Here is a 27,926-nt window from a genome sequence, read left to right as displayed (position 1 = left end):
TTCACTGAAAACAGACCATTCAAGCTGAAATGGGCTTTTTCTTTTAACTTCTTTAGAGTTGGAACTTTAAGAATTTTAGTTGCTAGTTTTGTTACAAATCTTTATTACCATTGCCGAATAAGGCCTGCTTGTTTAGCACAATAACTAAAAGCTTAAAAAGGTTTGTATCTACCAGTCTAAAAGGGGTTCTTGACCAATGTTGGTCCTAAGGGGCTTGGTTAAGATTTAATTTATACACATATTGACATATATGGCAACATCCCTTCCATGCTTTTGTACATAAAAACCTAAATATATGTACAGATGTATATGTACATCGTTTGATAATCAACTTTTACCAGAATGGACACCACCTGCAGAAAGCAAAAGATTGGTTTCGTTAGACTTTTAAGACATAGGCATCAACTCTTCTTCAAACCGCAATTAAAATGCATATACGGCTAAAAGTACGCTCACTTTATTAGCATCTAGTCTATAACTAATATCCACCTTTTTAAAGTTACGCTGATCAGAGCAAATAAGTTTATAATTATGAATCTTAAAACAGACTTATATAACTACCCAACCGTGTTCGTATTTTGAGTAAATGGTTGAACTTTTAGTTTTTAATCTCGCTAGTCAAGCGAGTAAAATAGAAGTTTGCTATTCATAGCCCTTAGAATATGGAGTTGAATGAATTTTTTAAATGCCTAAGGATGTGTAACATGTCAGCTGCAGCCTGCAGGCCTACTCAAAATAGGCAAGTGGTATATTAATATATATAAGGGTTATACTGGAATCATACCCGACATAATTCTGGCACAAATTTTCATGTGAGGTGGCCTGCAGAATCAGCTTTTGAACTTGTAGTTTAACAGATAAACCATGATCCACTTCACGAGTATCTCCAGAAATTAGATTACCATTGTCTGGTGGGAGGGTGGTTGGTAATGTTGAAGAACAAGTTGAAAAATCACGCCCAGTAAGTTTATTACTCATCCTAGCCATGACCACCACCGCACGTTCATTCAGAACCTCGTTAGCATCACCCAGTTGATGAACAGCCTGAAAAAGTCACTTACTAATTAGGCATAATTTACATGCATTTCAAATTGTAAGTCCAAGATAGATAAGATACAACCACCTGCAGAAGCTCCCTTTCACGAGCACCCCGTTGGGGTGGTAGCAGATGACTTTGAACAGTTTCTTCACTGTTTACAGCAGGCTGGACATTTGTGCTGGCTAAAGCCGACATTTGTGTAACTTCATTGAAGTTGAAAAGACGCCAGTTTATAAGTGGATCATGGACAAATGCCTGAACCAGATAAAAGAAAAACATCAGAATAATTCTCAGCGTAGATAATAAGGATGCATAAAAACACAAAGAAACAAAGTATCTAGTTAAAAAAAAAAGGATTTGATAAAAGAGCAAAACTAAAAACACGAAGGTAAACCAGATACTAGACACATTATAATGTAATATGTATATACTTGAAAATACAACATATTCCTACTTATATTCCTATCAGAAGACATATCTAAAAATTGATAAATAAATATACAAGGACCAGCATTTTAGAAGATTGAAATTTATTGTGACTGGACAGGATGCACAGGAAACACGAAGATACTACAAATGTAGAGGTCAAAAGGAAAAGATTGGTGACATGTTCAAATTGAAACGGGTCACTTTTTGGTACAGGTCAAAACAACTCAGGTTGGGTTGGGTTGACCTGAGAACGCCTTTTGATAATCCAAAAAATATTTCGTATAGTACAATACAATTACAACAATATTAAAACTAATCATCAACAATGATTTGAAAGGATTAAAGATGGCCTCTGGGTGACATGCCATCAGCTTGACTCACTCGAAATAATACACAACCGCTACGTAGCACTGGGACGGGGAAGGTAGCAGGGTACGGGGACGATACGAGGACGGGAAACGACAAAACTCAAAAATCCAAGATACGGGTACGGCAATAAAAAATATATATATAAAATAATAATAAGTAAAGAAATTCTAAAATACGTATTATATCAATGAGTTTTTCCCACTTAAAATATACTCTATAAAAAATGTTACTAAACTTAACAATAAAACTAATTACAAATTTAAATAAATATATTTTACATTTAAAAAAGTTTAAAAGGAAAACTTTTTACTTATGTAACAATTTTATAAAATTTCATAACTATGTGGGTCAACAATGTCACCTTTACTGTACATATGAGCTTTCTGGCAAAGTATATATAAACCACTAAGATAGTTCGCACAATGGTTTTAATTTTAAGCAGTTCAATATAGCTAGATACAGCAGGTCTAGAATGCATACTGAAAAAAATTATTATATTTTAGATTATATAATGAAATATTCATTACCTCCATCATTGCCATTACACTATCTTTATTAGTTCGAAGCACTTGCATCACATTTTCACAAGTTGAACGAAAATTTCCTTCCAGGCCACTAACTTCCATCGCTTTTACAAGCATTCTAGTCAAACGAAACGGAACCTAAAAGGATAAAATGTTGATGGAACCTGACGGGAGACAAGTACAATAAAGTATACTATAGGAGGATCAGGAACTTGTACCTTTTCAGGGAATTTCTCACGATTCATTGACGCTTCAAAGCAATCTCCAAAATCAATATGTAAGATCTTCCCACTATGCAACAGCATTCATACACTCAAAATTATTGCCAATATTGTTATACAAAATACATGCACCCACACTATCATTATCATACCTGAAGCGATGCAGCATAAGATTGCTAGGGTGCCTATCACCTAAACCAAGAAGGTAACCAACCTGTAACATGTGCCAATAGCATCTTTAATGTTCAAGGTTGCATCAACATAGCAAGTATGAGAGGGTCCAAAAGAAAATCTAGAAAAATGATCCCATATTCATGAATATCATACCATACTCATGACAGCCAAACTTCTCGTATAATTAGTTCTCCTGTCCAGCCATACTTCTGAAGTTCGGCTTTTTAGCCAAAGAACCTAGATAAAATATATAAATTAGAATAAGAGATGGATTTTACAAGCGGATCTGGGAAATAAGGTTGCATAAAATGTTTCAAGTATAGAAACATGCATACCCTAGCCAAGTCATTTCCTTCAGTATTATCGAGAGCATACTCAAATACTTCCACTTTAGCAACAAGTGGCAGATGATCATAGTCTGGAGCAAAGCTTAGCATATATTTATGCTCTTGATTCAAGGTGATCTACAAAACAAGAAGCAACCAATAAGCAACAGTCCAATGAGATGGAGAGATATACAAGAGTGCAACAGAGAGGGGTGGTAGAATAAACCTTTCGGGCATCCCTGTATTCTCGGATAAGTTGGTGAAGAGTGTCGCAATTTGGGACCCATTCAATTAACCCACTATTTGGAGATAAGGGTATGACCTCATATCGTTGAATAGAAAGATCTTTGTCTTCAGTTTTTCTAGAATTCTCCAGTAAGGTATTTACTAAACCGAAAAGCTGTTGAATGAAGCAATTGCTTAGAAACTATCAATAATAGTAGATAGACTACTTTTATATCTAGAACAGCCATTATAACCTGCATGACGCGTTCGTCCTGGCGTAAATCTTCATGTCCTTTCAGCAAAAAGGCATAATCTTCTCCATCACTGCCATGAATAGTCAGCTTTCGAGGTCGCTGTTTGGATGTAATGACAACAAGTTGTGGAGCAAATGATGCAATTGTCACCACTGGTGAATCTGGATACATAAAGCAGATACATATATTAATTACCGTCCTGGATTTCGTATTCCAGTCAAAATATAATAACATGAACATAAAGTACCGGCAAGATAAGTCCCCGGAACAGCAAGCTCCAAGTCACGACAATCTACTAATTCTGGAGATACTGACTGGTATTGCAAGGAAACAATCAAATAACAACGTTCAATTAAAAGCAAAAACAGAGGAATACAAATTGCAACAAGGAGTAACAAAAAAAAGACCAAAATTAACCATGGCTCGTGTATTCAAAAAAGTTTGCGCTAATAAATTTTAATATGAAAGCTCATGACTTCTACTTTATTATGCCAGCATAATTTCCCCTTCAGACAAAATAACAAAGGTTTAAGCTACATGCTTTGTAAGAAACCAAGGTTTCTCCTTACATGATTACTCTTGCATGCAGCAAGAATACATTTGAAGCAGTCTTCATGATATTTTTCAACCCTTGTGAGAGTCTATCTAGAAATTGTTTGAGCATGGATTGTAGAGCTCAATCACAACGGGGTTTTAACCGTGTTATCCTCTTAATCTCCTCAACTTTAGAGTGCAAACCTACTAAGCTTTTAACGAACCTAAGGTGATAAAAGGATAACCTAGAGTGAGAAAGATGTCTATCTAGAAATTGTTTGAGCATGGATTGTAGAGCTCAATCACAACGGGGTTTTAACCGTGTTATCCTCTTAATCTCCTCGACTTTAGAGTGCAAACCTACTAAGTTTTAACTAACCTAAGGTGATAAAATGATAACCTAGAGTGAGAAAGCTCTTGGTTTCTCTCTCTAAAAGAATATTGTGTGTTTTTGATGATTGAAAGTGAATATGCGAATATTGGATTGTTTGTATCAGTAAATTGATGATGAATGCTGCGACAATAATGATTGAGGCATACTTGTCAAAAGCGAATTCCAAGTGGCAAAGGGAAGGAAACATGATTCCCAAGTGGCAAGGGAAAGAAACCATAATTCCCATCTTATATACCTTTTCTTGTCCTTCCCGTGAGCAAAGAGGGTAGACAAGAAAGATGTTAACATAATGCCCCATGCTCATGTCTCTTTCTCACTTTCAGGCTTCCAGCAAGGACTATGTGATATCCGTAGCTTGTATATTATTACTTATACACACACACACACACACACACATAGATATTCATGTGTGCCTTATATGCTTTGTGAAGAAAGAGATGTGACTAGCTAGGAAGCATTAGGGAGATCGGCTCCAACCTAGCCGGGGATCAGCTCCGACTAGGCTTAGGGTCGGCTTACCAGTTGTAACTAGGCCGGCTGGGTTCTTTTTAAGAAAATCATACAAAATCCTTCCCTTCCTTCCATCCACACCATTTCTTTAGTAGGATTTAGACCTCACCTCATCAGAAATGATGAAGGATGATATGCAGAAATGCAGCTTTCCCTAAAGATAATGAACCATAATACTACAGTATGATATTCCTTTCATGTACTTTCCAAGCGTTCTAACATTATATAAACTTGCCAAACCTGTTTAGCACGATAATTTAGGTATGTCCTAAGCCCTATGCAAATGTCTCAAACATTTTGAGAGCATACGAGATACAACCTTTGATTTTTGAATGGTAAGTGCTGCAAAAGTACTTGCCTGTAGATCCAGCGTTGTAAGAGACTGAAGCTGCTTATCTATCCGCCTAAAGACATGATAATAGAGATCCCAGGCCTGAAAAAAACACGATTGATTTGTCATCACCCTCTCTGGTTATAGGAGGTGTACTAGTGGTAGCCTAACAGTGACTATGCTTGTAGACATGCATAGAATTCAACAGAAAAAGATGTCAAGAACGGAAAGATGAAATTTTATTATTCAATTAGATTAACAAGGCTTTCTGATGACAGCTTAATAAAATTTCAAAACAAAGAAGAGACAGTATCATAATCATCTATGAAAAATAAAATTATAGTAATTTATTTGAGTATAATTGCAAAATAAAAAGTAGTAAAAAACAAAAGCAAAGGAAAAATCTCCAACCCACCATCGTTGCGTAATAAATATACTAAAAGAAAGAACAAATGTTTAAGTTGTATTCTGATAAACACTATAAGGCATGCTAGAGCTTGCTATTTTATTCTTTATTGAACAATAAAGAATGACACAATTAGTAATGTTTCTGTTCAAGCACAAAAATATATGCAGCAATTATCTGCAAGTCAAAATGATACTCGTATTACAAGATCTAACACATAAATAAAACGATTCACTGTACCCGAGTAAGCTCAGCGTCTTTTCCGGATTTCTTATATTCCATACAGCATTCATATGCCTCCAATAATTCATGATGATATGTCTGAAATTCCATGCAGATGTACCAATTAATATAACACACTATACGTCATACTGTATAACAGAAGTCAGAAGATACGTACATAACATGAAGAAAAAACACTATCAGAAAACACTAAACTACTAAAGACAATCCCATTGCTAGACAAAGTGCAGTTACAGAAATTTAACGAACCTGGATAAATGCCTTTTCTTTTATGGTTGTGTTGCTCCTCATTGCACCTTCTTCAAGCATTTCATGTAATGGCTCTAAAACCTTCAGCATTCCCTCAATGTTATGTTCACCAAAATACAAGCGACTAGCTTCTTCTAGTGCCTCATGCCACATTTCATGCCAAAGAATGGCAACTCTGATTAACTCCTCTGATACAAGTTGTGCCTTCACATAAGCAACTCCAGTTGTCAGCTAGAAACCAAAAAACAAGGACCACATCACAGTAACAGTCATCTGTTATAACTTCACCTGATCTACCAACAGACCACTGTGCTGCCGGACTTTATCAACCACTTCCTGAGCAGCAGCTTTACGTAAATTGCTTATTGATTTACAAGCCACAAGAAGAGGGTACATAAGAGCCTGGAACAGAATTTGTACATGTTTATCAGGTATATGGCTTCAGAAAGAAAAAACCAAACAGGACAGTCCACATAAAATGCAGCTACAACCACTTTTTATTATGAACTACTTGACATGTGATGTTTGCCTCCTACTAGATCAAATACTCACGCAATGCTGGGAAAAAAAATATATATAATGTAGCAGACCTGTGGATGGCTTTGTCCAATGCGAACCAGAAGAGATTGTATCAATTCTCTCACGGCATGATTATTTGAATGAATCCTGGCAATAATTTGAGGTAAAACAACCAACCACGTGTTGATATTAACATGTGAAAATCCTTTCTGTAATGCTGTTTGAACCTCGGCAGTAGATCCATGGTTGAACCATAAGGTGAGAAGACGAAGGATGTCCTAGAATCCACAGAAGTTACTCAAAAACATTAAAAAACAAATGTCATGATAAAGGATATTACTTTTCTTACTTCAGAACATGCATGAGTAACATGTATATCACTTGTTAATTAACATAGCTAAAAACATATGAACACCATGGTAGTGACCTCACCTGCAAGCTATCATCTACGCCCTTAGCATGTGCTGCACAAGCAATTGAATGAAAATATCCATTGACTGCGGCTACTACAAATTGTCCAGCATAGGTAGGATGACCTCTGAGTGTGTAATGCGACATCACTGCTGTGTTGAAGAGAGCCCAAGTATGCCAAGCTTTTGCCCACTTTGTGGCACATTGCGTTGCATGCCTGAACGAGCCAAGAATTTCTAGAAGATGGACAGCAATGCATTAGAAGGGATGATAAGTATAGAAACTAACGTAAATAGTCCCAAAATTTATCTGCATCAGAATAGCCACCTTTTACAGATTCATCATCAAGGCCAGGGGAAAGAGCCCATTGCCATGATCCAAGTTTCAAATAAACACGTGCCATAAGTGGCACATTTGGAACACCAACCAAGCTGGTCGGCGCAGATGCTTGAAGACTAGATGTACTTGAAAGCTCCAAGCCTAGAACCTGAAAAAATGAGTAAAGCCACCACATATTTATAAAAAATTGTATTTTTATAGCAAATTCTAAGCACTTAAATGTAATGATTACCCTACCTGCAGCCTAGCAAAAGCTTCCTTGCGCTTCTGGTCCTCACCAAGTGACCATTGGTACTTTAAGTATGCATACATTACTTGTGGAGGCCCATGATATCTTGAAGTTTCAGGACGTGTTTCTGGGTCAAACTATGCATAGCAGCAACAAATAAATTACGGATTAGGAGTGAAGAACTATACTTACCATCTAGATTAACAGTTAAAAAAATAAATATACCAACCTGCAAGAGTTTGATTAAAGTGGATTTTGCTTGACTAATCCTGCCACTTTTTCGACAAAGTGAAGCAAACTTCATCCAGGTTTCACTATCCTCTGTAGGAGGTAATACAAGCGACCTGACCACCAAAAGCGCTTGCCAAACCTATAAATCAGAAAGATGATAAGCTCCATCAAGTCTGCAGATTCTCTAATTAAGAGATCTATAGTATTATCCAGATCTAAATGAATCAGAATTATCAAGATCAGGCAACACATATCCCTACACTATTTTTGAAATACCTCAACATTTCGTTTTGTTCCTTTAATACGTTCATTCCACATGTTACGAATCAGTGCTCTTCGTCCCTCAGCGACAGAGTTGTTAATTGGAAGAGTACAATAATCAATGACCTGCACAGATATGAAGAAATAGAATATCAGACTTTGAAGAGATATTCAGTGAAAACAGCAGACCATAACTCCAAAAGATGCATAAAAGATGTACCTCCTCTAACTCTGACAACTGCTGAACACGAACCATATTACTGTATGCTCGTTCATAGCTCTCAAGAACCTACACCATAAACCCATAAGGTAGTCAGCAAAGAGAAATCCTACCTAACTCCATGCATGATCAACTACTTTCTTTCAGTATTGTGTTCAGTAACATCATGACAGCATTGGTACTCATACCAAAATAAATAATCAGCCTAAACTGAGTTAATGAAAGATAGAAAGAATCCTAATAAGGTCAATCTTTCCTCTTTGAGTTGTTTATAGAAGTTTGTCTGGGCCTTTTTACCACAAATTCAAACAAATGATCCAGATTGAAAAAAGATCCACAAAAAAACGACACAAAAAGGTATTGTGTTGAAAGAAATTTAACACAGAAGCTTATTGATTTAACAGGTTCATACTAACTAGGAATATAAGATGCAGCACAAATAAAAAAACTAACCAATGCAGCAAGCTCAGTTGCCAAACATTTCCTTGCTCTTTCAACATATTCACGCGCTTCATCATACTAAAAATAAAATCAGAATTAAAAGCCAACACACATCCATATAAAAATCAGAACTGAACAAATCCAGATTGCAAGAGGCACCTTTCCCCTACGAACTGATAGGACAGCCCTGAAGAATGTGCCATTGCTGCCCCCGTCACCTGTGGCGGCTGTGTTACCCAGCACTCTGAGTTTAGTTTCATCACCATCATCCAGTTTAGACACATATTCTGCCATCTGGTCCCACTCGCCCATGTTCCAAGCAGCGTTAGCAGCCTGATACAAGTAAGAGAGTGTTAAGACTAAAACAAAAAAAGAAAATATTAATGATGAGACACATCAGTCATCAACAGACCATTGGTGCCATTTCTAATCGAGCAGCAGGCTCAGCAGGTGTCCAATACTCCCTACACAGGTTGTTAAGCTCTTCCCACCGAGCTAGTGCAGCAAGACTCCTCATCCGACCTAAGAATAAACAAACTTCCATTAAATACTCCTTTGCACTAAAATATTGCATGCTAAGATACAAGCAAAACAAAGAAAATATGTTCCTTGATCTAAAATATACCTCACAAGTACATCAAAAGGAAAATTCAAGACATCTTAACTTAATGAATACCTAGTGTTGCGTCCAAAATGAGATGTTGACTTGATGCCTGGGTAGATTTTGCAGTGTATGCCTTAAGGGCATCATCCCACCGCTGTAACTTTTCATACCTAGTATGTCAGGCAATAACTACTTAGTAAAAATTGTTACAAAAAAATAAACAACTACTTGGTAATAGTACTACTGAGGATCTTTTGTGGCACCAGCATTACAATAAAAATGAAAAGAGGGTGCTATGAGTGATATCAGATATGCAGAAAAAATACCATGATTCCTTCAGCTGTACATCCAAACGCTGTTGAGCATAGGTTAATATCCCAACAGCAGCCTAAAAGAAAAGGCAATATATGTAAATATTCCAGAAAAAAAAAAAAAGAATATCACATATTCAAATTATAGACCAGAGAAGTAGAGTTAAAGAGATTCAAAGAGTATTATGTCTACGCACCTCATGCTGATGTAACTGATTATTTATATGAATGAGTGCTTCAACTACAGCAACAGGGTTTGCATCCATCTTCTTCGAAAGTGCACCTTCAAATTCCATCTCTTTGTAATGCAGAGCCTTGGCAAATGCTCGACACTGCAGCAGAAAAATGTATATAAACAGAAATTTTCTTTCAAAAACAAAATGTAAGCTTACACGTCAGAAGTTTGTAGATAGAACTATCTAAGTCATCAAAACCTTTTCAGCAAGAGCACCAAGGAGCCGAATGTCAATCGGAAGAGGTTTCTCATCATGTTCCATGAACTCTGCCTGTATAACAAGCGTTGTCAACCATTAGAAAGAAAAAAGAACTCATATAGATATCCAAACTATATAGGGAGCATTTAGACTAATCTTATTATTTATGGTTATCTATCTCAGGAACGCCGATTCTCAGGTTTTTTGTTTTTGGTTATCACATATGCTAAAACTCTACACCATACAAGAGGTAAAGCAAATAATAATCTTGATTTCACATTTCCATGGTGGTCAAACATCGGCATCTGATTCTGTACCCAAGTGGGTATCTTTACCACATCCAACAAACTACACAGCAGACAAATCATGGAATTTTCAAAATTACGTTCAATGTTTCACGACCAGTATGCTAAAAGCATGGGGAACTAACCAGTTTAAAAAAACTTACGCACACAAAAAGTAAGAATATCATACCAAGTTTAGTAATGTTGCGAGAATTTCAGGAGGGATATTAGGAGAAGAAAATGCCATCTCCAAGCTACGTACGAGGGCTTTTTGACTAGACTCATGGAGTTGCGACCAGCAGCTAACAAATCCTGCTGCAAACAGCTCTCGTCCAACAAATGGCTGAAAATATTTATGGTTAACATTGAATTTCACATACAACTATTCACAATAATCCATTTAACTACCTGTAACTGTGCAAGCCTAGCACATGTTCGTAGAGCTGGAGAAGGCGATTCCTTCAGTAATTCAATACTGAAATGCCTCATCCATTCTGCCCAATCTTCTTTTGTGCTACGCTGAGAAGCTTCTCCAGCAGCACGTAATCGAGCATCGTTAACCTGTGGGACTTATGATCAGTGTACAAAATCCTTTTCCATGACTAATACACAGCACTTAAACTTTATATTCTGGCCTCATATTGTCATGTCACTTGAATGACTTGGATAAAGATGGCATGTAAGAACAGTGACAACGAGCCAAATATTAAGAAATTCTCTGGTTCTGAAGGGTTACAATTCATCTCATGCATGGTATTAGAATAACAACACATATTGAGAATGGCATTGAAGAGTAATGACTCGCGCATAGTAATGTAATGAAAACAGAAAGTCAGATTCGATAGGGAACCAGAGTGATAAGATATATCGTCTTACCTGATGCACTTTGAGTTGTTTGTGCACATCTTCATAAGGATCATTTTCCATGTCACTCAAAGGGTCACTAATAACCTCAACAGGAGGCTGCCGGATTGACTTTTGTGCTGCCACACTGCCTAAGTTAAGCGGCCCACGCCTTTTAAAACGTCCCTCGATTTCTTCAAACTCCTTGTGCTGAAAACAGAAGCATGAATAAAACTTCGTACTCTACATAGCGAATGATTTACACAACAATAAATAATGACCAGAAAGGATACCCGTAACCGATGCTTAAGAATAAGTTTGTGAATTGAGGGAATGAAGATAGCGAAATCCTCCCCAAGAGCATGTGCCAAACAACAAAGCGCATCAACAGCATCCTTCCTTAGCTCATCATTTTTTCTGAATAGATGAAGATTTTAAGAAGGAAAACATTACAAATATGTGGAAAAACTCAAGCATCCAAGAATACAATGGTACAAGTAATCACAAACTTTTGAAGCAGAGAAGCGTACGATACATATAGTCAAACATCAATATTTGCAACAACAGATATGGCTTTTGATCTACAAGGGCCAGGGATATAACTAACACAAAACTTTTGTATAATAAGACTTGTTCACTGCCTGGACTTATTCAGGTTATATGCATGCGATTTAGCAACTTCGCAAACAAGATACAATGATCACAAATTTCATTGCCTTATTTGCACCCATAACTTTCAATCCTGGTGTGAGAACTATGCCTATAGTCTAAGGCTAATGAGACCAACAAGAGAAAGTCTAGGATATGGTTCAAAATAAAGAAAAGGTTGTACAAGATACAACTTCCTGCTCATGCTTGTGAGGATGAGATATGCTTGTAGACATGAGTCATCATTTCCACATATACTTTAACGCCAATTATAGTTGGGAGAATAACATACCCATCCAATACAAGCTTCAAGTGATGTACAAGAGCTGATATGTGACCTGTAACCTAATGAAAATTGAGGAAGTTCATGTCATTTAGTTAATAATATATAATAAAATAAAATAAAAATAATCACAATAAGCCTGTGAAGTTCAAAGGTCACCCATTAACCTGAACACGGGGAATCAATCTTATCAGAGTCTTTATAGCAGCACGCCTTATGTCAACTGAAGCATCAACTTTAAATAATCGTATGAGCGCAGGAAGAAGTAGATGCATATGCTCATCCAATGTTCCTGTAGAGCAAAAGTACATCGTGGAGTTTGGACATGTTAGAGCATTACTACAGATCAAACTCAAAGCAATAGATGTCATACTATTATTTCCATAATTACACTAACCACCAAATACTTCCAAGGTGCGAAGAATATCACGGACGTAAGTATAATCATTACACCGTTCAGCATCACTCAGAACTTGAATACAGCATGGAAGAATGGTGGGAAGATATCTCCTAAATTCGTCATTGAGAGCCAGGCAAAGTTGTTCAACTAGGTGCAGGATCTAATGGAGTCAAAAAGAATCAAATTATTGAACAGCCAGAATACTTTACTATTTTGAATTAACTAAACCCTTTATACAACACAAATAATACCAAGCAGAAAGCAAACCATTACCGGGGGGCCATGAATAGGACGGTTAGATGCTGGCAGGCTGAATGATGACCATAATTCTGATATTAAAGAGAGCAACTCCGGTAGATATTTGCGGATATGCTACAGACACAACTAATAATGATAAAGGATCCCCTGACAGTTAAAAACGATAATTTTCAAATTATACAGCACCGGGCATAATTTTACCTGTCGCACAATCGAAACAAGAGTTCCAAGCTTCCAGGTTATAAACTCCTTCAGACTATCTTCACATGTTCGGATAGTGTAGAAGAAGTCGGGTAAAACCTAAATTTTAGAAAATATATCAGAGGGTTCAACGAGACTATTTAAAAACTCGCTATATAGAACATCCCTTGACAGTTAATCTATGAGTCGACAGATTGACAATAACTATAATTTCATTCTTGTGCAACACCTTTAAACCTTTGGTATCTGCATAAACAAAAAAATTTGAAGTCTGGCTCTAGACAGTAAACAAGTAAGAACCTGCCATGTTCCACTTCTTCAACTTCATTCAGAGTCTTAATAAATAAATTTTCCAACTCAAGGGTAACAAAAACACAATTTGTATGCACTTCTAATCACGACTAAAAAAATAATGTGGGCGAAACCCCAACCCCCAAGAAAAGGGTTCCATTTTCATACCTACCTTAACTCATGCTCAGAATACTACTTCCTATCATCGCTTGGTGCCCTAGCAGGTTACAATCAACATACACAAGCTCCTAGGCCATGTTAGCAGTATGGTTTTATATAGTAATAATGGTTACTAGCAGTTAATAAAGCTCCATCATTTGATTCTGGCTACTCGAAAAATCTTATATACTGTATATTCAACTACACCTATCTCAATCTTATCCCTTAGCCAAACGTGCTGACAAATGCATAGCAAAAACCTTGCAAAGTTAAGAAAATCAAATGCATGAAGAAAACTATATCTAGAGAAGGGTTACCAATAGCACAATATCATGAATAACTTATTAGTTATTACAAGTCGGATAACCTTTTTTAACAGTGGTTAGACCAGTTCATGTAAGACAGACAATTCTCCGTAACCATGTTTTATCAGGACTAAAAACAGATTCATCAGAACTGAACAATTGGTTTCTTTGTGATAAACTGAAGCAACGACTATGATTTCCTAGACAACACAAACCAAAGATGTATATGTTCCAGCCTTTCCCTCAAATTTCAACCTCCATCATGAACAGTTGAGCATCCCAGATTTTGACAGCATCAGTCACAAAAAAGAACAAAAAAACAAAACACAAGTTCATTTCCCTTCTTGTGACCACAGATGCTCCAAACTCAAACTACTCAATTTATAATTATAACTAACATGAAGGACATAGGGAACAAGGCGATTGTACTTTGTAGAACAACTAAACAAATAAAAACCTGTGATCAATGAACACAGTAATGACAATAATGCATGCACATTCTCTGATACTAACAACAATCCCAAATTTGCTAAAAATATAAATGTTCTGTTGGCCTTAAACGGCGATAAAGAATGGACTCTTGTTTAAATGGTGCTGTATTGCTTTTGGCACATATACACGACCAACAAAAGACAAGGCAATGTCTTAATTACAAGATAGATGGACTAACCTTTGGCAGGTATGGCACACAGCCAAGGCCCATTGACTGATCTTGCACAAAGAGATGAAAACTGGTATTAGCTATCAAAGATGCAGAAGAGTAATTTTATTGATAATGTATAGCATTCTAGAAGCCAACAAACCTTAAATATAAACATGAGAGACCCAACAACTTTTTGATGATAACTAGAAAGAGATGGATCCCTTAATATCCGAATTAGGGAATTGATAGCAACCTGCAAGTATCATGAGAATTAGACATGTATGTCGGTTTCTATTTAATTTTTCATTTTCAACTTACAGTCGAGAAATAGTCTTCTGAAGTTGCAAATGATGGCCAGAGATCCATTGGCAACTCATCGCTTGACTGAATGTGTGGGCTTGCATCATTAGTCGCACGAGTACCATCACCAAGAGGACCTGGCAAGTTCCGCTGATTGCGCTTATGTACATGAGGATCCAAAGCACCCATTATGCCAAGAACCTAATCATCATTTTCAAAGTTTCAGCATAAGTCAACATACAGAAAGTAATAGAAGGCAATAAAAAAATATACCTTTAGAACTTCCCGACGTGTGGACCATGCCAGCTCGCCATTCAACAACTTTAATAGTAAGCCAAGCAACTGTGGGTACTCATTATATGGGGTAATCACATAACTACAGACAACAAAAGAATTTCTTTTGTAAGGTATATGGAAAAGAATTTAAGAAAGGGTTTATTGCTTAGATTATCAACTTATTTTTGGTTCAATTAAGTCATTAAAACATAACTTTTGTGTTCCTTAAAGTCAATAAACTATTAGAATCAATTATTTTTATATAACATCTATCATGTAACACTAACATTTTTGTGTATAAGATTAACATCTAATTAAACAAGTAGCACTTCTAATATCATCGTTGTAAATTTAACGGCTGATGTTGAACTTTATTTAATTTCCAACTGAATAGCAGAAAATGACATCCAAAATGGCAATGTGTGATGTACATTAAAATACCATATGAGTACTAAACATAGTGACAAATTTAATTTGACCGAGTTCAAGCGGTCAACATACCCTGTGCTCTGCACAACCTGACCAAGAGTTGCAACAGCCACCTCACGTTTAGTAGCAGCAGCTCCATCCAGTAAAGCTTCCACAATTCTTGGCATAAGTTCGGGTATATATTCTCTCATAGCAAAACCACCCTGAAAACAAATGAGAGTTAACAAAATGCATGGCATTAGAATCGGTTCTACTCGAGGACTACCTAACCATATTAAGACATCAAGGTTGTAAAGATACAAACTAGGTATTATTTCTGGAGCATAAAAATCAAAAGTTTTAAGAACAATAATGTGGAAGACTACATTTTTCAAAGTTCAAAATTCGAACATCAACTTGATGTGCACAAAAAAGGTAACCATGTGCACAAAAGTGCTTTGACAGTAACATATGTTTTCTTTAATCAGTGAATGAAAGAGAAGCCGAGTTGACATTCCTTCATCAAAATGATTTATTGCCACTTACAGAAAATCATATAAAGTAAGCCAAGTTATAATGGAGGTAAAATGCATGTCTTCTCAACAACAAATATAACCAAAATAAATCTAAGAACCAATAAGTACAAGCAAAAATACAAAAAATGACCTACCACTCTAGCAAGATCCCCCACAGTCACTAGAACCCCACTGATGATGCCATTGTTTGCATTCACTCCTGCTGTTCCTTCACATAGTTTAGCCAAAAGCGCCTGGAGAAAACTACTTGAGCTACAGACCATAACGAGCACCAAAAAAAAAGTACACGGTTTTATCAGAAGACCTTGTGTATTGGAGCAATATATGGCAGTATAAGCCGTTCACAACTGCGGATTAAACAACCCAATAACTTCGCACTCTCTTCTCGGCATTTGCTATCAGCGCTGTTAGATGAGGAGCAATAAAAAAGTACGATTTATCAGATGATACCTTCTATCAAATGGGTAAAAGTTGGTGACAAAAGAATTGACTTAAACCTTTGCCCAAGATAAGTTAACAACTGAATAAGGTGACGCCGAAGCGCTGGAAAAACATATGCTGGGTTTTTTTCAGATAATCTACCGGCCACTGATATAGCATATTCTCGAACTTGAAGATCCTGGCAGATAAACAGATGAATTAATAAATCAATAATGTTAGCTTGTGTGCTTAGTCCATTTAATAATAGCACTCGTTCCAAGTGACTAGAAGTAGAAGTTATGAAAGAATACGGATATTCAAGAAAAAGCAATGTAATGAATGGAGTCTTAACACGCAAGAACCTATGAATGTGGCAGCAACCAAAAGTTCACTTTCTGAGACCGTCAATAATTCAATAGCTTCATACATGATATAGAAAAGAGAATTATATGCCTAAATCTCAACTGTGAGGTACCTCATCATTTAGAGCAGCAAATATAGCAGTCAAGCTATCAGCTTGGGCTAAGAAATCATCAAACCCTCCATTCCCGTGCAGGGAAGAGAAGATTGAGTTTCGCACGGAAACATCTGCATCTGCTACAGCGGCAATAAGAAGCTTCTCCACAATCTGCAGTAATAACATTATTATATACACTGGTGTAGTACGCAACATATCAACTAAAGATTATACGCGTGCCACCAAAATATTTAGAATCAAATAATGATCGTATTTTTTACTGTTCAATAATTCACATTCTTTTGGAATTAATATTTACAGAAACTATCCTTGTGGTATCGAATTGATTTCATTTGGAATATAATCTAGTATAAACCAATACCAATATAGATCTAGTTCTTGTTAAGAGCAACCAAAGAGCGGCAGTTTTGATGTGAATAACTGAATAAAGATTTAAAAGACTATGAAGTAGAGAATAAATACAACCAAACCTCTTCTATAAAACGTCTCCGTTTCCCCCCAGCTCGACTGGACCTACTGGGACTGAATTGTGTAACTGAGAAAGAATTTACAACTAATTTACAGCAACAAAGAGCAGCGTCCTTCCGTGTGGCTCCATCATCATTTTCCAAATAAACTACGACTGATTCTCTAGCAAACTCAAGAAGATCATGGCCCTAAATTGCAAAAACATGAAATAGTAAATAAAAATAGATGTTTTAGGTTTATAAACAGATCAACATTACCTTGAAATTGAAACGCGCAAGTGTTTGTAACGCAAGCTGCTCCAGAGCAGAACCACTGAGTTCCGAAACTTGTTGTACGTTGTTGGCAATGTTCCCTCGACTGGGAGTTGCAGGTGTCTTTGTATGGGCGTTATGGGGTTTTGAAAGAACTACTGAAATACACTCAAGCAACCGTTCTTGGATAGTAGGCATTAATGATGGAATGCTGAAACACCCACGAAAGCATGATCAGAACATTATAAAAAACAAAAGTAGAACCACACTGCAACAGTTTCCTTAAAATTAGATACCTGATGGTTATCTGGTCGAGTGCTTCTACTAATACTGAAGATAGACCAGCGGTAAACATAGCGTCTAACAGACTGCAAACATGAGTTTCCATGGCAGGACCCATGGCTTTTGCAATGTTCCCAACACAAGCCAAAGCCTCAAGTGAGGGTCTGCCTCTACGAGGAGCAATCTGCAGATTCAATCAGGATAGCTGAAGTTAAACACAGTCTTCAAACACACGGCATGAATGTTAAAAACTAAAATTACTTCTCAACAGATAGCATAAATGCATAAAGTTGATCAGTTTATGGGCAGCAATCAGATATAAATCAAATAACATACTGCATCGCGTAAGTGAGATGTTATTGTCGGCAAATAGTGGACTAATTCGCCGTCCAAGGCACCAGCCATCTCCCCAAGAGCTATAAATCCACTGGCACGTTCAGTTGGTATCTTGAGAACCGCAAGGATATGATCCATGCATATCTGTTAACCAGCAGACCCATCTTCCAAAGTTTAGATGTTATCAACTTCATGTAAAAATCAATTCGCTCATTAATTAAGATGACCAACAGTGACTTGAGGAGTAATTTTAACTAACCGTAAGATAGTTCGACACAAAACGATCACGTAAAAAATGTGCAATCCGAGGAAGCAAAGAGGTTATACTGAGACGAACAAGGGGATTTCGATGCTCCAGATACCTAAGAACAATTTCTGCAACCTCTCTGTACCTTGACATCATAAATTCACCGGTATTTCTGTCCAATACAAAGTCGAATAAAGCAATCAAAGCATGTTAATAAGCAAAGGGGTCCCCACTCCTTTTTCCACAGATAAGACAATAATAGTGATATGAAGATACAAACTTCATCTCAATATAGTATACTAGTTTTGAACATAACAGGCAGATGCCCATTATATGCGACTATCACATGATCTTAACAATCCAAATAAAGATTGAGATTCTCTCATGTTCAGATCAACATAAGAGGTCAACAAGACCTCTCATGTTCATTTGAACATTTTCTGAACGGTCCTATCTTACTTAGACTTTCTAAAATAAGAACTAGGAATCAATATCATGACACTTCTACTTATGCGACAGCTAAAATGAATATAAGTATGATCAACATGATACTTATTCATATCAACGTATCCACCAACCTCAGGAGTTCCCCAACTGCAAGCAGAGAACCATGTATACTATGGACAGAAGCATTTTTCCCTAATCCATCTTGTGTCGCCTCAAACATACGGTAGTACCTGTCAAATTCAACTCAAAAATCACAAAAGTTCCTATATGAACAACTTCAGCAGCAAACACTTGATATACTCACAAAACATTAATAAGCAGGAACAGTAAGCAATAAAAGAAAAAAAGTTACTATTACAATAATCTGTTAATTATCAAAATCATAGGTCAAGCAGATTAACAAGTCAATAAATATTAGCAGGGTAAGATTCATGTGAGAACAATTCACATATGAACATAGGTAATATAAGTATAACTTGATATGTTCATATGTGAACATATTTGTTCACACATGTCAATCACATATGAACACCAAGTTATAATTTGAAGGATCTCATGGTTCTTCCACTTGAAATGGTTCTCACATGAACCTTTTCCCCTATATATATATATATATATATATATAAAGATACTAGAGAACTTATAAGTCAAAATTCCATAACAGAGTATTCTACAAAAAGGGCATCAACTGCAAACACAACACAAGATATATGGTTTAGGGTTAGAGCAAAACCGGTTCAGGTCGTATGGGGTTCACACAGCTAACCTGTTCTATATAAGGCTTGGTTCCAGATAGACCTGACCAAGCCTTATCCAAATACACAACTAGGTTATAATCTAGAATTATGTTACATGAATATTTTAAAATACATATAGAATAACTACTTCAAAAGAATAAATGGGTTAAACTGGTAATGAGGCGGCGTAATTTTCTAGCAAAAAGGTTGATTTGTTGGACAACCCTTAACCTGGATTACCTTTGTACCCTTTGCCCAAGAACCGATGCAAAGGCGATGAGCAGCTGGTAAAGCTGCCGGAGATGGGGGTCATGGTTAAACATGAGACCTGTATCTAGCACAGCCCCACCTGATGGGCCCACAAAACTTATGTATGTTAAACCTGTGTTAAAGTAACTTTTCATTGTGTATTTATGTACAACCCAACTGATTTTATTGACTGGAGCTTATTAAATTTGTATAATTGTGTAGTTACAGATTGTATACAGGGGCTAATTTGAAGGAAAAGTAATTGAAAACCAAGACTAATTTTGATTTAAATTATGTATAATGAATCAACCTGACTAAAAAAGGGATGATTTTTATATAATGGTTATACATTAGTTTATGATTTTGGTCTTACATCAGTTCCTATGTCTTTTTGTTAAGTAAGATAAAAATAACAATGACATTAGGCATATATACGAGTTGTGATCGTTTAATCTACATGTTTAGCGTTTTAAATTTCTGTAGGTAGCTTATATTTTGTAGGAATATGAATATCCTAGTTAAAGTTAAAATTATCAATGACACTAGTCACATATATACAAGTTGTAAACGGGTGCTGACCAAATCAATGTGTCTGGCGTTTTGAATATCTGCGAGACTAACTAATTGGTCGTCAGGTAGGGTAATAACTTCCCGAAACTAATGCCAGCACTATCTTTAAGTGAGACAGACTAAGTATTATAAACAGAACAACCAGAAATCAGTTAATGAAAAACATTGTTTCAAAGAACAAATAGCATTTCTATAGCAAGAAAATTATTAATTTATTACTAAGCCAAATAATGAAGGAAACTGAATTCAAAAGGTCATATATTTGCCAATTGACCCGTATCGTGATGGATTACTATTTATAAAAAAACTGATTCAAAAGTGAGTTCGTCACTTCAACACTTTTAGAATATCCAAGCCAGAATTAGTTGATGGTGCAACTTAGAGGCATATGATCAAACTGATCATAAAATCAAAAAAAGGAAGAAAATCACAATCAACATAGAATGCGTAAAAAGCTGGAAGTGCATAGCTTTAAGCGGGAAGATATTTAGTTTCCATGAACATGTGCAAAATAACTCCAAGACCCCTAAAACATTCAATTCTTTGTATAGGCACTAACCACTGTACACGCCAACGTGTCTCTCGTTTTTCAATAACACGAAGACAAGCACGCAATGCCTCAACAGCTCGCTCTCGAACAGCTAACGTTGGATCCCTCAATGCCACCCAGATAGCATCCACAAATTCAGGTACATGGACATTGAACACTGTGGAAGCATTCTCGGCCATTTCCTGAAGTCAAAATAAAACAAAGGTTATGCGTTAAGCACTGTAGTGACATCAAAAGATACAAAAAAGTAGCATGTGGAAACCAAAAAAATGTTAGGTAGGCGAGAATGGTAAAGAATGAAATTAAAATAAAGAATAGAAATATAGAAAAAAGAAAATGAGTATAGAAAGGAATAATCAATTCCCTTGTTTGGCATATACGTGGAATAATCAAAAAGAAATAGACTGTGTAATCAATCACTTTTTGGCAATGTTATACAGTGGAATGGAAATGAATTTGAAAATCATAGTCATCCTTTCCATCGGAATTTCATTTACCGACAATATAGAACATATTCAAAGTTAACTATTCTCGACAAAAACCAAAATTTGTTCCAGAATTCAAAATCAACATACGTTCATAATGGCAAGCATTTCCTATCATATATCCATTTGGTACATACTTCAGCCAAGCAAAAAAAAAAGTTACTATAAGCATCTTGAATTCAATGTAACATATCTCCAATACAATCATGAAGCATCAATGACTACTGTCACTATTCCTACCAGATTACAAAAGTAGATTAAAACATGATGTCCATTAAAAAAAAAAGATCAAAACATGATATCATTTGGTAGTAATGTCAAACACACACCACCAAAGTTTTCAAACTTTTAATTGCAGGAACTTTTTAGAACTTTCTAAATCAAGCTTAATCATTGATTATTCGATATATGGTGATTGTTTTTTGATGTTTTTTGAGTTATTTAGGTGCAATTTTGAATTTTACAATTATATAGAGACATGGATTATCATCCATTAGACAATTTTTGGAGACATGAATTCTATGATCACATGTGAACGAATAGTGCTATGAGCACATGTATGTAGGTCGATCATATGTATGCAAGTATTTTGTAAATTAGTGTTTTCATGAAATTGGTGATGATCAACTGTATATAGATACTTATATGAACATTTGTAAACAATTATATAGTCATATGAACATGTGTAAGCAATCATATAATATATAAATTTAATTTAAAGAAGATTCCTAAAGGTTCCTGCCATTTTTGGACTCATGATATAACCTTTCCCTATATATATATATATATATATATATATATATTATGTCCCCAAAATTACAAAGAATTGATTAAAACATAAACCATTAATAGATTATGTATCTCGTAAGAAACACACTGAGATGGTTTGTAAAGCTAAAATAGCTTAAAAATTCCAACCAAAATTTAGTTCATGTAGCCAAAACACAAAAGTACCCTTTATGTGCTGTCATGTATTTATTCAAAAAATAACAATAGAACCACATTACCCTTCCTGATTTTTCTATTTCAATGTACAGATTTAAAACTCAGAACACAAAAAGCCCACAAAAATAACAAAATCAGAATCAACTTTTAATACACATAGTTGTACAAAACAATAGAAAATCGCCATATTTGATTATAATTAAATTCTAGAAATTCACCGAAATCTTAAACACATAAAAATAAATACATACCTCCACAAAATTGATCGGAAAAACGCAACAGATTTCAGGTTAGTGACTACGAAATCAATGTGTTCTTATATGCGTTTTAACTTTTCTTGCTCGAAAGTCATTGTTATTGCACCGTTTCTAGAGAAGATACAGGGATATGGGCAATTTAGGGCTTGTTTTTGTTTGAACGTGCACCTCATGTGACTTGGGTATATAATATACCTACTTTGGTGTTGCACAGGAGAAAGACATGCGAACGGAAAGGGCATGTTCTTCATTCCATTCCTCTCCACCTTGTAGAGAATGAAGAGAATGGAAGTGCTTCACACTACCTCTTATTTATATCTATTCTCATTCAATGTCCATTCTTTCCATTCAATTCTATTAAACAGCCCCTTAGTTCAAAACTTCCAATATTGAAAGAACATCATATAGTATTGTTCAAAGAACTTTAAAGTACAATACATTTACAGAGGTCCATTATAAAAATGATGTCAAAACCTCAAAAAGCAGTACCCAACAAAACAGACATTTACCTTTAATATTAGGACAGCAGCAAAGCGACGATACTCAACTCTCTCGCCACCTAGCCATTTCAACGCATTTTTCATCTGTGATGATGTTATAGGTGATAGAACTTGTTAGACGTCTCACTGAAATAGCATGTAATTAGAAAGAATGGGTGATACTCACCTGACACTCCACCTCCTCCGCCGTCATGGCCCCACCAGCTCTGGCTAAATGCCCAAGAACTTTACTAGCAAGAATCAGGATTTCTGGGTCACGCTTCGTATCAAAAACAATGCGCATGTAATTAGAAAACTTAGAAACCTTCGTGCCACTCTCTCCAAGTTTCAAGTCTATCAGTTCATCGGTTGCCCTTAAAGCACCTAAGTTATCAGCAACATCATTGCTCTCTAAAAGACTAGTAATACGATCATATAACTGGTCCATGAAACGAGAAAAGGCTTCACCAGAAAGATCACGTGCCTCTTCTTCAACATGTCTTCTTAACGCCAAAGCGGAACCGTCCTGCCATTAAACAAATACGCTGATATTAGATGCTTACAGAAGATCTAAAGATGTCAAGAACTTTTTCATGCTCGATGATAACAATCAATTAACCACAACAAACACACCTCTTGCCCCAATTTTTACAAGAAGCACAAAATCATAACACATAAAAAATGACAGCTTTACTTTGAATGTATTTGTGCATGCCATACACCTCGCACAAGGTATAAGAAACATACCATATACTTGACCTTATGACTTAAGTAGAAGAAGCATCACGACAAACCTTTTAACCCAGCCAAATAAGAAACCCGCTAAAATCTGACTAAGCTGGAAAAAATCACTGGTTGTAAGCATGGATAACATCCCTCTGAGCTTTCCTATAAGATGGATTACTTACAATGTACACAAGTCCATGTGTATATCCAAGTACAGATGAACTATGATAATTCAACTTTAGCCAACATGCAAATTTTGGTAAACCCTACTTATCTCAAGACTCTCATGCTTATACATGTCTATCCTTCTTGAACAAGGTAACTAAAGATCTACTATGCAAATAAACAAAACTGTTTCAAGCAATGTTGCATGTTAGAGACCCCTCTTGGCTATGCTCAATTGCTCATCAACATTGTATTTTGCTAGAGCTGTCTTTTATACATGTTCTCTATAAAACTTACACTCCAAAATTTCAAAAATATCAAAATAGATTAGTAATCCATCCATAATCTCTGTAATTGTTCATTTGATTTTTCATCAAGATTTAACTTTCTATCCTTAAACCAAGCATGTACCTATCTACATAACTTATTTATTCACTTCAAATGATACAGCAATTGGACTTTATATATAATGATAATAACAAAACCAATATAACTTATCAACGGTTAGATATTTGCATTTATTGGCTTAAGTGCGCATTGATTTTACTTATCGGATACAATAAATAGCTTGGTGTAAATGCATGTTGGCTTCTCAAAAAAGACCATTCAAAGTGATCCACACAACCACTAACCACCACTAAAACTCGTCACAACCACATCAAGAAATAGCAACTCCACCACTTTTCAACCACTAATCCTACACAACACCCTAAGCCCACCACTAATCAACTACTAGTCTGGAACCATCATTTATTTAAATTTACACTATATATAATAAAAACTAAAAATAACTATACATTTATAAAACTAAATATTGTATTATTACTAAAAAAAACATTCCACTAATATAAACTAAAAGTTTGCAATACTTAAACAAAACATAAAAAACACTAACTTTAGCAAGTATTAACACTAAACTATCAAATATTGACACTTTATAGCTTGACTTTTGATAATTATATCAAGTATTAAGCATTAATTATTTTATATTTTGATATTGCATAATATTAAAATTACCAAAATCCCTCCAGGATAACTGATATCTCAAGTATCATTCCATGACTGATATTTGATTTTGAACCGGTATAACTCCATAGGTTGTGTTATTTGTTATAGTGGGTATTTATAGGGGATAAATTGTTTAAAGTTATAGTGCATATTGGAATTCAAAAAAAAAACATAACTATACATATATAGGTTCTGGTTCAAATAAAGCAAGTACTGAAGTAAAACAAATAAAAAATCATATTCTATTAACTGAATATCGTTGTGCATTAAAAAAGCCTTCACGCATCAGTGCATACACTTGTTTTACTTTAATATTTGTTCTAAAACAGCCCCTGTCTATATATATATATATATATATATATACACGCTAGAAGATTGCCCGCGCATAGCAGCAGAAACGATAGTTCCTACTTTTACTCATGTTAGTGACTCCAAAGTTTGAGATGAATGATTAACTCCGGTGAGTGTTATAATTCCAGAGAATTCATGAAATCCGGCGTGATAAAGAAAAATGAAGAGAGAGAAAGAGAAACATGAAGGGACCATACTGTCTTCTATTCCTTTTTTTTTGTAGGAAGTCCTTGAAAGGGCCACAAATGTAAATGGACCACAAATGTCAACGACCATTTGTCATAATTTAAATATGTTAAATGACCATGTTGTCCTTAGTACAATATGAGAATGGACGGTCTTCATTCATCATGCTAAAGAAGAAGGGTCATGATCGTGTCTTAACTTAAAAGTTGGAAGTCTTAAAATTTTTTATACAGAGGTAAACAATATGCTTTATATATGAGTATAGATACATAGCCATTTGTGAAGCCGTTGCCTTTCTTTCTTTTTTATTTTTTATACATATATATATATATATATATATACCCGTTAGTTTTATAGCCATTAAAAAAAAGAATCACTCGTTTGAAAAGACCATGGACCTTCCACCCCAAGTGGAACAACAAGTCCCACACAATCGTCTAGGCTCGTGGTTGGGTGTTGCATGAACAGGCCACGAGACGCATGTAGACCATTGCGATCGGTCTATCACTAACCGATAACAATTATAAAGTAGTGATTTGCCAAATAGCATGATTAAATATCATGCATCCAACCTTTTTACACGTTACAAAGATAAATCAAAACCGAGACATGTAAATGCAACTCCAAAATAGGAAAATAGTAGATGATGATTCATAACCAACTAATGATACTACTAAATAATATGCCAATAATCCATCTATTACACCCAACCTCGTTAATTACCTTAGATATCAAAGCAAATATAAAACTTTGTATATTCCATCTTCAATGCATACATATCCACAACCCGCACCCAAGATACAACTCTTATAGAAAATAAAATAGTTTAAGCAAAAAAGTTACCAAAACTGCTTTCACATTTTCACTTTTAGACCAACAAGTTCATCAGCACAAAAAATTTGCCGAACTTTTCTTACAGATAGACTATACATCAGCTAAGCTGTTGAGCTACAATATAGCATCCTAGTATATCAAGTCCTCTTAACTAACAAAGCACTACACTTCTCAACTACAACACTTATGCTCTTTCCCAAAACATAACCCCAACGCACTACCCAACCAAATTTCATCAAAATCACAACTGCACCTCAACTAACAAAACTCTACAAAACCCTTCAGCATTTTGAATCTCTTTCTCCCACACAACAATAGATATCTTTACACATCGTAAATCCTAACACTCAGACCCATAACTATATCAAAAACATTCAAATTACTCAAACTAAATTCATCTATATCGATATCGTATCTATAGTTCTATACATTTCCCTAAAAAATCAAATTCACTAAACTGATCACAAATTCAAAAAAACATACAACTGAAAATTATTAAATTAATTACCTTGGGAGGTCCTCGAGTACAAAGATCGGAAAGAACTCTATTAAGAGCTTCAATGTTTCCCGCAGCTGCAGCGGCAGTGGCCGGACCGCCGAAGCGATATGATTGGGGCGGAGCCGCCATATCTAGTTGTTGCTGCTGTTCGGAAATAGGATTATCAACCGCAACTGTACCCCAAAACCCTAACCCCAACCTTGCAAAGAAGGGGGAAGTTTCTAGGGTAGGCAGACAATTGCCCACTTTTATTTATTTATTTACTTACACAAATTATATATATACATAAAAATATGGAAATTTAATTTGTTGATTTTGTAGTTTTTTTGTTGGTTAGGTTGATCGGAGATTGATGGGGAGGAGGAGGATTTTATTGGGGAAATTCATTGAAAGGTTTAACAGGATGGGAGTGAAGTAAAGTAAGTAAGGAGGAGGGTGTGTTTTGTGATGTGGAGAAATGGCAAAAACCCTAATTTGTTGTGTTGGATTTGGATTATTACGACTTAAATGTTACTAGTTCTGTATTATGTCACGTGGTAATGGTAAGAATTTATTATGGGTTTAATCGATGGAGTTGATGGAGACGGTAATAAATCGGATTTGGATAGATTGAATTCGTATTATCTCTATTTGTAGCACCCGATACGTGCCTTTAATTTGGTGTTGACGATGGTAGCGGCGTAGCGACGGCTAGTGACGATAACGGTTGATGGCGGTGATGCGGGTGAATGTAAAAGTAATTGATTTTAAAGAAGGTAGTATGGTTATATTAACGATAGAAAAATTTATGTTGTAAATTATTTAATTAAAGGTATGTATAAGTGAATATGTTTAAATTAATGAATTAAGGATAGAAATATTTTAGGTATCATTCCCTATTTAAGATTTTTGAT

General features: G+C 35.6%; 1 protein-coding gene across 2 annotated transcripts; it reads right to left on the bottom strand.

Annotated features, from left to right (window-relative positions):
- Nucleotides 1–27,490, bottom strand: LOC122589557 (serine/threonine-protein kinase TOR). 2 transcript variants are annotated; one of them, XM_043761857.1, is made up of 57 exons: nt 27,043–27,490; nt 23,452–23,790; nt 23,295–23,369; nt 21,108–21,280; nt 19,124–19,222; nt 18,558–18,717; nt 18,299–18,442; nt 17,977–18,146; nt 17,687–17,891; nt 17,432–17,617; nt 16,959–17,111; nt 16,561–16,682; nt 16,368–16,467; nt 16,198–16,296; nt 15,621–15,751; nt 15,117–15,219; nt 14,862–15,044; nt 14,704–14,796; nt 14,571–14,606; nt 13,146–13,244; nt 12,960–13,058; nt 12,684–12,846; nt 12,454–12,578; nt 12,296–12,348; nt 11,649–11,772; nt 11,389–11,565; nt 10,921–11,073; nt 10,703–10,855; nt 10,229–10,300; nt 9,992–10,126; nt 9,810–9,871; nt 9,556–9,653; nt 9,292–9,401; nt 9,039–9,212; nt 8,892–8,957; nt 8,439–8,507; nt 8,234–8,344; nt 7,956–8,096; nt 7,735–7,863; nt 7,486–7,645; nt 7,180–7,394; nt 6,819–7,025; nt 6,517–6,630; nt 6,229–6,432; nt 5,977–6,057; nt 5,358–5,432; nt 3,809–3,875; nt 3,562–3,722; nt 3,309–3,482; nt 3,092–3,220; nt 2,910–2,993; nt 2,735–2,796; nt 2,580–2,652; nt 2,365–2,499; nt 1,121–1,294; nt 785–1,044; nt 1–353 (listed from the first exon to the last, which is right to left on the bottom strand). In XM_043761857.1, exons 1-57 carry the CDS (start codon nt 27,160–27,162, stop codon nt 335–337), a joined length of 7,398 nt encoding a protein of 2,465 aa, XP_043617792.1. In that variant the 5' UTR covers nt 27,163–27,490; the 3' UTR covers nt 1–334. The 2 variants fall into 2 exon arrangements, with proteins under 2 accessions (XP_043617792.1, XP_043617793.1); XM_043761858.1 differs by having other exon boundaries at nt 1,124–1,294.
- Nucleotides 27,491–27,926: the final 436 nt, after the last annotated feature.

The sequence above is a fragment of the Erigeron canadensis genome, chromosome 2 (genome assembly GCF_010389155.1).
Source record: "Erigeron canadensis isolate Cc75 chromosome 2, C_canadensis_v1, whole genome shotgun sequence".
Taxonomy (NCBI): Eukaryota; Viridiplantae; Streptophyta; class Magnoliopsida; order Asterales; family Asteraceae; genus Erigeron; species Erigeron canadensis.
The sequence above is the reverse complement of the archived record's forward strand: the minus strand, read 5'-3'. Positions and strand labels throughout refer to the sequence as shown.

Excerpts from the sequence above, each read along its gene's own strand:
- LOC122589557 (XM_043761857.1), bottom strand. The coding sequence starts at position 27,162 with ATGGCGGCTCCGCCCCAATCATATCGCTTCGGCGGTCCGGCCACTGCC. Across the intron at positions 15,220-15,620 it reads CAGGTTGTGCAGAGCACAGG|TTATGTGATTACCCCATATA; the intron begins GTATGTTGACCG and ends TGTTGTCTGTAG. Across the intron at positions 2,797-2,909 it reads GTTTGGCTGTCATGAGTATG|GTTGGTTACCTTCTTGGTTT; the intron begins GTATGATATTCA and ends CACATGTTACAG.